Here is a 12,300-nt window from a genome sequence, read left to right on the forward strand (position 1 = left end):
CAATGTGGCTGTGGAGGGAAGTAGCTCAGGTGGCTGCGAGCGGCTGCTGGGACCTCAGCACTTTCTGCTGGCCCGCTCACCTCTGGCAGTGCTCTCAGTCTGAACACCTCTCTCCTGCCGCTCGCCGGCTTCGCTCATGTCAGCCGCTTCCCGCAAATCCTTAAATTCCGACTGCCGCTGGGAGGAGGACATGGCCTCATTTGCTGCGCTGGGTGACACTGCATGGCATTCACTGCCTGGTCCATGTCTTTCAATGCAGAGCGGCCATTGAGGGGACCAGCTCAAGAGCAAAGACCATAGAGCGGAACGGGTCAGCGGGCTATGGAGCTTACTCCTGTGTCAGCGCGAACACGGGACCAATTGAGGTTACTCGTGCTGACACAGGAGTAAGCTCCACCACCCGCTGTCCTGTTATCCATCGGCCGCTGACCCTCTCTTGAGCTGGTTGCTGGCATGATCCCCGAACCTCTCCTTCTCAACGCTCCTGCCCGCCCCACAGCTTTACTCCTGGCCAGACTCCCCACACGCTGTGAAAGGAACTCTCCCCACCCCCCCAGCGGCGATGTCTTTTTGTCCTTTTACAGCCGCTTCCCACTTTACAGCCACTTCCCATCAGCTGCCAGCAATGAGGGATGTACTTGGCTATCCCTCAGTACAGCAATATCAAGAACGATGTTGCTGTACTGAGGGATATCCAAGTCTATCTTTCTTGGCTAACAGCAACCTAACGATCGGCCTCCAAGACGCAGGTAAATTTTCGTACCTTATTTGTAAGGTAAAAAATAACGTCTTGATTGGCAGGAAATATGGTATTTAAAAACATATAGCTCAAAGAAATCTACTTACCACATTATTTGTACACAAACTCCATTCTTCTCTCTTTGTTTCTTAAGATACTCTTAAGATAATGGCAATCCATGTTTGAAAAACCCGCCAAGAAACTTGCGCTGCGCATGCGCAGTAAGCTGCTGCACATGTGCAGTACGCAGTCCACGGTGCAAAGGCAGAATTTCAGCTCCACTTGTCATGAAGGTTTGAAGCAGCGTCGACGGCACGCGAGCTGCACATACTTTCGCGTATTACATGTACTGTGCATGAAAGGCGCGGAGAATTATGCCGACCTAAGAGATCGATCTCTTAGGTAGGCATAATTCTCCCGTGCCTTTACTATATATATTTAATAATTACCATTTTATAATTTTAGTCTGGATAGGCAGTGCCTACCTTGCCCACCCTGACGGCACGTGCAAGCTCTCCAGAGATGGACATATTCTTCCTCAGATATGGTGCCTGAAATTGCTCACAACATTCTAAATGCGGACATACCAGCGTCTTATTGAGCCTCAGCATTACATCCCTGTTTTTGTATATGCCCTCTGGAAATAAATACTTGCATTGAGTTTGCTTTCAACCCTTAATTTAATAAACCCATACTCAAGTACAATAGGTAGAGTGAAGGGAAAGATACTGAGTGCAGAATATAGTTCTCAGCATTATAGTGTAACAGTTCCCTAGACAAAGACCAATGTCCTCAATGGGGTAAAGGTGAATCTAGCTTATGGAAGGTCTGTTTAGAAGTCTGTTAACAGATGGGATGAAGCTGTTCCTGAGTCTAGTGGTGAACGCTTTCAAGCTTATGTACCTTTCCATCACAGACCTGTGAGGGACTGGGCCACATCAACAACTCTCTGCAATTTCTTGCAGTTTTGGGCAGAGCTGTTCCCAAACCAAGCTATGATGCAACCCGACAGTATGCTTTCAATGGTGTATCTGTTGAAGTTTGTAGTAGACATTGGAGACTGAAAAAGTACCAACATAACACTCAACTAGAACGTAAAAATGTCATATTAATTCTCCACATCAGTTATAGATGGGAGCTGTGATCACGTATTCATTGTAACTTTATTACTAGACCTGAAGATAGATGGCAGCAATCCTCGCAAATCATTGAAGAGCCCACGATTCCTAAGCAGCCGACTAGGAATCCTGGCCACTGGACATGAACCGCAGTCACACCCATCTCAGGTAAATAGAGAGACAAGTCATTACCTTACTGATAAAGATCCTTTGAACTGACTTATGAGCAGCAATATTACCGGATGCATTGACAAGAATTGAGTAGTTTATGTTCTTGACTCCTAGCTATCGACTAGTCTACAGCCTTAAGATCAATCACCATTTAATGTTCATAGGGCTTTTCATTCAGATACTATTCATCAAGGGCAGCACAGTGGCACAACTGGTAGAGCTGCTGCCTCACAGCACCAGAGACCCGGGTTCAATCCAGACCTTGGGTGCTGTTTGTGTGGAGTCTGCACGTTCTTGCTGTCACCGCAAGGGTTTCCTCTGGGTGCTCCAATTTCCTCCCACATCCTAAAGATGTGCGAGTTTGTAGGTTAATTGGCCCTCTGTAAATTCCCCATAGTGTGTAGGGAGTGGATGCAAAAGTGGGATAGTGTGAACAGGTGATCAATGGTCAGTGTGGAATCGATGGGCTGAAGGGCCTGTTTCTCTGCTGTGTTAATCAATCAATCAATTGTTGTCACATCAGTAGTGCTTAATGTATCATCTAATTATGTATAGTATCTGATTGGATAGCATGCAAAACAAGCTTTTCACTGTACCTCAGTACACGTGACAATAATAAACCTAAATTAAACTAAAAACATTTTGTGTTTGAAGTGGAAGAATACCTATATCTTCCCATGTATAACTTTTTTGTGCTCATCAGCTGTCAGATTCCCTGGTTTTACATCCTAAAAAGACGGCCAGCAGTATACAAGCCAATCGAATCCTGAGGGAGACTGACTTTCTAAAGTAGGTGACTCTCTTGTCAAAATCTTCCTCTAATATCGGTTGTTGCTTGATTTGAATCAGTTCTAGTCAACTGTGGAAATTATGTGGATAGGTACATATGATGAAACAGCTTTAATGTACAGAGGGATCTTTGAGTCCAAGTCCATAATTCCCTAAAATTGGCAACATAGTAGATAGTGGTAAAGAAGGTGTATGGTAGGCTTGCCTTCATCTGTTGGGACATTGAGTATAAAAGCCAGGAAATCATGTTGCTGCTTTATAGAACTTTAGTCCAATTTATTCTACTATTCCTTACATACCTAGTATATTCTCATTCCCTCCTTTTATCATTTTTGATGATAACACTTAAGTCCTCGGTTGGTACACAGTAAAGGCCTCTGGCATTCAGTACAAAGATCAATACAACGATTCTACTATTCTTTACATACCTAGTATATTCTCACGGAAGGCAGAAAGGGGTGGACATGGGAAAATGTGGCCAGTGGTGGGATCCCTCTGGAGGTGTCGGAAATTTCGGAGGATTATGTGTTATATGCAACGCCTGATGGGTTGGAAGGTAAGACTAGGGGGACTGCCTCTGTTGCCACTGGGGGAGGGGGAGCAAGGGTGGAGCTGCGGCGTATCGAGGAGGCACAAGTGAGAGCCTCATCTATGATGGGCGAGGAGAACTCCCGTTCCCTCAAGAATGAGGACATCTCGGATGTCATGGTATGTAACACCTAATCTTGGGTGCAAATGCGGCGTAGACGGAGGAATTGGGAGTAGGGGATAGAGTCTTTGCATGAAGCAAAGGATGGGAAGAAGTGTAGTCGAGATAGTTGTGGGAGTCAATGGGTTTCTAATAGACGTCAGTCAATAGTCTATTTCCTGTGATGGGGACTGTGAGATCACGAAAGGGGAGGGAGGTGCCGGAGATGGTCCAAGTAAATCTATGAAAATTGTGGTGAAGTGGATGAAGTAAATGTTTTCTGCATGGGGTGCAGGAGGTTGCACCGATGCAGTCATCAATGTAACAGAGATAGAGTTCGGGGATAGGGCCAGTGTACGCCTGGAACCTAACCTGTTGATACCGTCTCTCACTTATCTGCTTTGATATTGGCTCTTTATCCTTCTGTGTGCATCATGTAAAGTTGGTTCAGAGGGTTTGCAAGCCATTGAATTCAGTCACTCTGTATCTTCCCCTTTGCTCTATCTATTGTCCTTGAGTTTCACTTGATTCTATCCGATCATAGGGACAATTTACAGAAGCCTATTAACCTGCAAGCCACCATAGTTTTTGGAATGTGGGAGAAAACCAGAGCACCCAGAAACAAAAATGAATTTGTCATTAAGGCTTTCTAGTAGGTTTTAACGTGTAGCTGTCAGTGTCAAGGGGGAGTTTTGCTGCTGGTCTCTGCTGGCCCGGCCCGGCCACAAGACTGCTCAGGTTGCTTCTGGAGAGTTGCACGTGTAGTTCAGTCCATGCTACGCTTGCTGTACTTCAGTAAGATTCACTGAGGATGGTATGTTCATGGTGGGTCTAGGTTGAAAAGCTTTGTTTTGCATGCTATCCATTCAGATCGGATAACAGTATACATCAATACAATCAAGTCAAACGCAAGTACAATAGGGGAAGGTGCAGAGTGCAGAAAATAGTTCTCAGCATTGTAGTGCGCCAGTTCCAGAGTCAAAGGCCAATGTCCGCAGTGAGGTAGAGGTGAATCGGACAGTCCCCAAGCTTATGGAAGGACCGTTCAGAAGCCTGATTTATAGATGGGAAGAAACTGTTCCTGAGTCTGCTAATGCGCGCTTTTAAGCTTCTGTATCTTCTGCTGAACTGGAGCAGGGGGAGAGAAGTATGACACAAGTCCTTGATTATGTTGGCTGCTTTTCCAATACCACGTGAGAGTGGGCGGTGGAAGTGATGCTTTGTAACTTTCACGATTTTCTTTCTCAAAACCTTTAAGCAGAAGAAGTGTGCTTTTGTTTTATGTTTATTGCATCAACCTATTGTTCATGTATTTTCCCATCTTGCTTCTTTCTGCATGCCTCAACTTACAAAGTGAACCAAAGATTGTAAGTCCATGCAATTAGAGTTTAAATTGTGGCTATCTTTAAAGGTAGCTCAGGGTTATATAATTGTGGTCCTTTTAACAAACTGTAAACAATTGTTATAGTAGATAGTTACATTGACCTGCTTTATAAAGCAGTACTAATTTATTTTATAATCTAGAGTTATCTTAAATACTTTGTTCAATATGTATATTTTCAGTACTGTAGACCATTTGTCTTTTTGTTTTTTTTTATGTTTTACAAACAATGAAAAACCTTGCTCAAATATAGCAACCTTTAACTTCCTCAAAATGAGCTTTGGATCTCTTGAGTTTAGTTTAGAGGTACAGAGTAGAAACAGCCCTTCAGCCCATCTAGTCCATGTTGACCATCGATCACCTGTATACTAGTTCTAATCCTACACACTAGGGACAATATATCAAGGCCAATTAACCTACAAATCTGTGTGTCTTTGGAGTGTGGGAGGAAACTGGAGTACCCGGAGAAAACCCATGCGGTCATAGGTAGAACGTACGTACTCCATACAGACAGCGCCCATAGTCAGGATTGAACATGGTTCCTGCGACTGTAAGGCAGCAACTCTACTGTTGTGCTCCTGAATTAATATAGAAGTAAAGTCGCTGAAAATTAAATGCATTAAGGAATGGCAATATGAAAATGGCATTGGGAAGAATGATGACACAGGGAATTGATGATGCTGGAATCATGAGCAAAAAAAACACAAAGTGCTGGAGTAACTCAGCAGGTCAAACAGCATCTTTAGAGAACAGGGATTAGCGGCGATTCGGGTAGGGACCTTCCTTCAGATGATGTGGAAATGAATGAACTTACCAAGGGCTTCAGTTCTGAGGATATTGGTCCAGGAGAGGACACAGATATTGGTTGGTTGTTATTACAGTAACTTTGAAGGATTTAGAGAAGACAGTACTGATGGTATTTTTACAGTGCCTTGAGTTTGTACTGTGTATAGGCCACATCTCTGATGCAAATAGAATCAGTTTCAGATGAATTTATTGTCATGGTGCAATAAAATTCCCTTGTTCTCATGAAGTACCTGGACTAAACAGTATACACACAGCAATGATTAACATTAGTTACTTTACTTGAGAGATACAGTGCAAAACCAGGCTCTTCGGCCCACCGAGTCCGTGTCAAGCAGAAATAACCCCGTACACTAACCTATACACACTAGGGACAAATATTTTAATTCAAACTCAACAAAACCAATTAACCTATAAATCTGTACATCTTTACATCTTTAGAATGTGGGAGGAAACCGGAGCACCCAGAGAAAACCCACGCGGTCACAGGGAAAACGTACAAACTCTGTACAAACAGCACCCATAGTCAAGAGTGAAGCCGGATCTCTGGTGCCGTAAGGCAGCAGCTCTACCGCTGTGCCACTGTGCTGCCAAATGATAAATACAACAATGAATACTATGAGTGCCAAAGAGCAGAATGGTGCAAAAACAAAGTAGCGTAACAAATACTAAAGTGCAATAACAGAATAACTGATTGAGGCAGAGTTAAGAAAAAGAGTGCTAGAGCCTTGTTGACGCTTGTCTCAGTAGTGAATAGTTTCATTGCAGTCCAGTGGGATGACAACATGATCGATAGCCTGTGATGGAGCAAACATGAAGTGGAGATGGATCTTGATGGAATGCCAAATTTGAGGAGCATTTTCCACCCCGTACATCCTGCCCAATTGGGTCAAAGGCTTTGGTTGATGGAGGGCATGTATGTGGTTTCTGCTTCTCCCTGCATTAACCTCAGATGGTGGAGATCGTGCCCACAGTAGCACTGGATTGACCAAGTCCACACTGTGCAGCAGTTTGGCCACTGGTTGGAGGTAGTTCATGAGGACGCTGCCCATGCATTTCCCTCTTAGTCCCTGTCTTAGCAAATCCGCCCCTAGACCCCCCAAAGAGGAGATTCTGTTCCTGGATCATCCATGGCCAGAGGAAAAGATGCCGGGATAGCCACAAATCCTCCTCAAAGAACTGCTACATCCTAGCCAACTCAAGAATCAAGTGATTTGGTTTAGTTTGGGGATACAGCATGGAAACAGGCCCTTTGGCTCACCATGTCTGTGCCAACTATTGATCATCTGATTTTTATCTCACGTTCACATCCACTCCTTACACATTAGGGATAATTTACAGAGACCCAATTAACCTACAAACCTGCACGTCTTTGGGATTTGGAAGGAAACCGGAGCACCCGGGGGAAACCCACACGGTCACAAAGAGAACGTGCAAAGTGGCGCAGCGGTAGAGTTGCTGCCTTACAGCGAATGCAGCGCCGGAGACCTGGGTTCGATCCCAATTACGGGTGCTGTCTTTACAGAGTTTGTACCTGCGTGGGTTTTCTCTGAGATCTTCGGTTTCCTCCCATATTCCAAAGACGTACAGGTTTGTAGGTTAATTAGCTTGGTAAATGTAAAAATTGTTCCTAGTAGGTGTAGGATAGTGTTAATGTGCGGGGATCGCTGGTCGGCGCAGACTCGGTGGGCCAAAGGGTCTGTTTCCGTGCTGTATCTCTAAACTAAACAAACTCCATGCAGACAGCACCTGAAGTCAGGATTGTACCCGGATCTCTGGCGGTGTGAGACAGCAACTCTACCGCTGGGCCACTGTGCTGCCTTATGTTTTATTGTCACATGCACTAAAACGGAACAATTAAATTTTTACTTGCCACAGCACAACAGGTCTGTAAATAAGAGTACTCAATAAATAATATAATAAATTTGGTTTAGTTTAGAGATACAGCATGGAAACAGGCCTTTTGGCCCACCAAGTCTGTGCTGACCAACGAGCACCCATATACTGCTTCTATCTTACACAGTAGGGACAATTTACACAATCTGCAGAAGCCAATTAACCTCCAAACCCACAGGTCTTTGGGATGTGGGAGGAAACCCACATGGTCACAGGGAGAATGTACAAACTCCACATAGACAGCACCCTTAGACAGGATCAAACCCAGGTCTCTGGCACTGTGAGGCAGCAACTCTACCTCTGAGCCATTGTGCCACGGCTAAGGAAACATTTAAAAAAATCAATAAAGAAAGCCTTTAGATATGCCTTTTAATATGTCATGCAAGATCCCCTAGGCCGGCATAGTCTCAGATCGGTAGAGCTGCTGCCTTACATCACCAGAGACCCGGGTTTGATTCTGGCTACAGGTGCTATATGTACAAAGTTTATACGTTCTCCCTGTGACCGCGTGGGTTTCCTCCGGGTGCTCTGGTTTACTCCTATATTCCAAAGACATGCGGGTTTGTAGGTTAATTGACTTCTGTAAATTGTCCCTAGCGTAGGACAGATCTAATGTACGGGTCGTCGAGAACTCGGTGGGCTGAAGGGCCTGTTTCCGTGCTGTATCTGTAAACCAAACTAATCACTGCTGGAGATGATGCATATTATTCAGCCAGTTAGTGGTGAGTGGTTGTGGGGCAGGTTGACCCTCCTGTATCTTCATTCTGGTTTAACTTGTTTCAGGTGCTCTCGTTGCTTCGCCCCTCGCCCAGCAGATCCCTTTGCACGTTTCTGTCAAGAGTGTGGCTGCCCTGTCCCTCCGGTGCCCGGCCGTAGACTGCTGCCCCCGGAAGGAGCTCGGGTGGGTAACAGCCAAAAACAGGAACCTGTCCTGCTGGTCTAAAGAATAACCTACATTTAGCAACACTTTGCATTAATTTAAAAAACAAACTCAGAGTATGGCGGACGTATGAAGAGGAGTTTAGTTTTAGTCTAGTTTAATATTTTCATGTGTACCGAGGTACAATGGAAAGCTGCTTTTTTGCATGCTATTCAGTCAACAGAAAGACTATACTAAAGACTAAAGATTAGTGATTATAATGAGTGATTGCAGATCCGCTTCTGGAACCAGAACACAGAGAGTTACCTAGCTTGGACGGCATCTTTTAGTGGCCAGATTTAGTGCCATTTAAAAGGCTTTTAGAATGGCACCTGGATATGCAGGGGAATGGAGGGATATCGATCACGTGCAGGTAGAGGAGATCAGTTTAACTTGGCATTGTGTTTGGCACTGACATTCTGGGCCGATGGGCCTGTTCCTGTGCTGTACTGTCTTATGTATGTTTCACCAATTTCCCTCGTACCTAAGTTCACAGTGTACAGATACAGGATAAAGGGAATAACGTTTAGTGCAAGATTAAGTCCAGTAAAGTTCGATTGAAAATAGCCCGAAGGTCTCCAACGGTAGCTCAGGACCGCTCTCTAGTTGTTGGTAGGTTGGTTCATTTGCCTGAATACTGCTGGGGGAAAAAACTATCCCTGAATCTGGAGGCCGACACAATAACAACAGTTAAAAGACACTTGGACTGGTACGTGCATAGGAAAGGTTTAGAGGGATAGGGCCAAATGTGGGGAACTAGACCTAGCTTGGATGTGGCATCATGGTCAGCATGGTGGAGTTGGGTTGAAAGGCCTGTTTCCGTGCTGTCTGACTCTAAATTGCTAGAGGTACTCGGTGAAAGAGCTAATAGTCAAATCTAAAATGGAGTCGTTCTTCTACAAAAGCATGGACTATTAGAACAAAAGAATGGCTCGGTGCCAAGTCTGAATGACTTTGTAAATTATATGGAACACAATATGGAGGACAGGTTGTCTTTTCAATAAAGACATTAAGATGGCAGCCTGCAGTAATAACATGTACTTCATTCAAGGCCATAAAGAAGCCAAGATTGAAAAATAATAGCTGACGCTCCAGAGATAAGTAATAACTTGTTATTGGATGAGCTTGATTTGGTCCCAGCTTTCCAATATTGTGAAAGGTTACAGAATCTTTCAGTCATGCCATATTCAGACTTGGTAGGAGTGTTTTACTGATAAGAAAAATGTATGATTGTGCTAACTTTGTTCTGTGAGTGGGAGCCCGAGATGCACTGAGCAACATTTGTGCTCATTGTAGAACTTTGCCACTCCCGTCTGACGAGTCAATTAAAGATTGCCATGGTCTACCTTTAACAGTTTTTGTTGCTATCTGCTTTTTAAGAAACAAACTTTGACACTCAGCAGGTTAGGCAATATCTGCGGAAGGAATGGACAGACAACATTTAAGATTGGGACTCTAATTCGGACTGATTGAATAGGGGAAGAAAGGTGGGAAAGAGAGTTAGGGTGGGACAAAGCCTGGGGAGTGACAGGTGAATACAGGTGAGGGGTTTGGGTGGAGGAAATGACGAAATGAAACAGTGGAGTGTCAGATAAGAAGAAAGGAGGGAGGGGTATTGGAATGGGATGGGGACGTGGGTGTGCTACTGAGGTAGAGAGGTGGTGGAGGTTGAAACATATAATATTGAATTATGCTGCCCGTCACAAAAATGGTAAAATAATTTTTCATCGAAGGTCTGATGAGTTTTGTGTTGGTTTACAGACTGGGCTTTGTGTTGAGTGCCAGACAATGATCCCATTGAACACTCCAACGTGCATCGTGTGTGAGGCTCCTGTATCACCTCAGCTGGTGCCTCAGGCCAGCATCCGCCTCCAGGTAAACAACACAACCTGTACTCGCTGATCAAGAAGTATCCATTCGCTGATGTATTACATGGGTGGATTGCTTTAGAGTTAAGCAGAGACTATTGGGAGTTCCACTGCTGAAAATAGTGCTGGTCAACATGTTTCTGTAACACTGCCTGCGAGTGTCATTCATGCATTTATCAGTAATAATAATAATGGATGGGATTTATATAGCGCCTTTCTAGAATACTCAAGGCGCTTTACATCGCATTATTCATACACTCCTCAGTCACACTCGGTGGTGGTGAGCTACTTCTGTAGCCACAGCTGCCCTGGGGCAGACTGACGGAAGCGTGGCTGCTAATCTGCGCCTACGGCCCCTCCGACCACCACCAATCACTCACACACATTCACACACAGGCAAAGGTGGGTGAAGTGTCTTGCCCAAGGACACAACGACAGTATGCACTCCAAGCGGGATTCGAACCGGCTACCTTCCGGTCGCCAGCCGAACACTTAGCCCATTGTGCCATCTGTCGTCCCTGCCGTTCAGTGAGGAAAAAAGTTACAATTTATAAATAATGTTTAGAGATAGTGCCACTAGTCACTGCCTTCCATTCTGAAAGGGACCCGTTAATCCCTACTCTTTGTTTCCTGTCTGCCAACCAATTTTCTATCCATGTCAGCACCCTACCCCCAATACCATGTGCGTTAATTTTGCCCACTAATCTCCTATGTGGGACCTTATCAGATGCTTTCTGAAAGTCCAGGTACACTACATCCACTGGCTCTCCCTTGTCCATTTTCCTAGTTACACCCTCAAAAAATTCCAGAAGATTAGTCAAGCATGATTTCCCCTTCGTAAATCCATGCTGACTCGGACCGATCCTGTTACTGCTATCCAAATGTGCCACTATTTCATCTTTTATGATTGACTCCAGCACCTTCCCCACCACCGATGTCAGGCTATAAGATGAACCCAGTGGCAAAAGAAAATTAACTTTGTGCAGTCATGTACTCCATTGCCCTCAGCACATTGATTAGTATGTTTAATGCTGACAAGGCTGTTTAATTACATAATATAACAATGGTGCATGTTCAATAGGACAAGATCATCTGTCGATCCTGCGGAACAGGTAACCCAACCAACATCCTGCACTGTGTAACCTGTGAGACCAAGCTATCAGAATCTCCTAAGGTAAGTCACTGCCACTCATACTTAATAGATAAAATATACACAGAATAGTACCACACATGAACAGGCCCTTCCATGCCAAACACAATGTCAAGTTAAACTGATCTGCTCTGCCTGCACATGATCCATATCCCTCCATTCCCCTGTATATCCAGGTGCCTATCTAAAAGCCTCTTGGATGCCACTTATTCTGGCCAGTAAAAGATAACGCCCAAACCAAACAATTCTCTGTGTGCTGGTCCCAGAAGCGGATCTGCAATCACTCATTACAATCATTCTAATCTTTAGTGTGTGGGAAGGAACTGCAGATGCTGGTTTAAACCAAAGATAGACACAAAAAGCTAGATGTAACTCAGTGGAACAGGCAGCATCTCTGGAGAGAAGGAATGGTTGACGTTTCGGGTCGAGACTCTTCTTCAGACTAATCTTTAGTCTTTGGTATAGTCTTTCCGCTGATTGGATAGCACCCTCAGGTCTTCAGGGACAGGTTTACTCTGTGTTCCCAGGGTCAGAACTAAAAAGGCTGAAGCAGCATTCGGTTTTTATGAACCACACCTGTGGAACAAGCTCCCTGAACACCTGAGGTGTGCACAGACTGTAAGCGCATTTAAATCAGGCCTAAAAACACTGTTGTTTACTATAGCTTTTCCATAACCCGACATGCAGGTAATCTTAACCGTCTAATTTTAACCCTTTTATGTGCTTTTTAAAATCGTTTTATTGTTTCATTGACGTTGTTTTATTATTCATACATTT

At 44.4% G+C, this 12,300-nt stretch overlaps 1 protein-coding gene across 2 annotated transcripts in view; it reads left to right on the top strand.

Moving 5' to 3' along the window:
* dzank1 (double zinc ribbon and ankyrin repeat domains 1) overlaps positions 1 to 12,300 on the top strand; it is a 46,120-nt gene that overhangs the window by 8,226 nt on the left and 25,594 nt on the right. For both annotated transcript variants that reach the window (XM_033025738.1, XM_033025739.1), the window contains 5 exons: positions 1,913 to 2,025; positions 2,732 to 2,817; positions 8,370 to 8,487; positions 10,267 to 10,380; positions 11,455 to 11,547. In XM_033025738.1, the coding sequence (XP_032881629.1) occupies positions 1,913 to 2,025; positions 2,732 to 2,817; positions 8,370 to 8,487; positions 10,267 to 10,380; positions 11,455 to 11,547 (524 nt within the window). The remainder of the gene's footprint in view (positions 1 to 1,912; positions 2,026 to 2,731; positions 2,818 to 8,369; positions 8,488 to 10,266; positions 10,381 to 11,454; positions 11,548 to 12,300) is intronic.

The sequence above is a fragment of the Amblyraja radiata genome, chromosome 8 (assembly GCF_010909765.2).
Source record: "Amblyraja radiata isolate CabotCenter1 chromosome 8, sAmbRad1.1.pri, whole genome shotgun sequence".
Taxonomy (NCBI): domain Eukaryota; kingdom Metazoa; phylum Chordata; class Chondrichthyes; order Rajiformes; family Rajidae; genus Amblyraja; species Amblyraja radiata.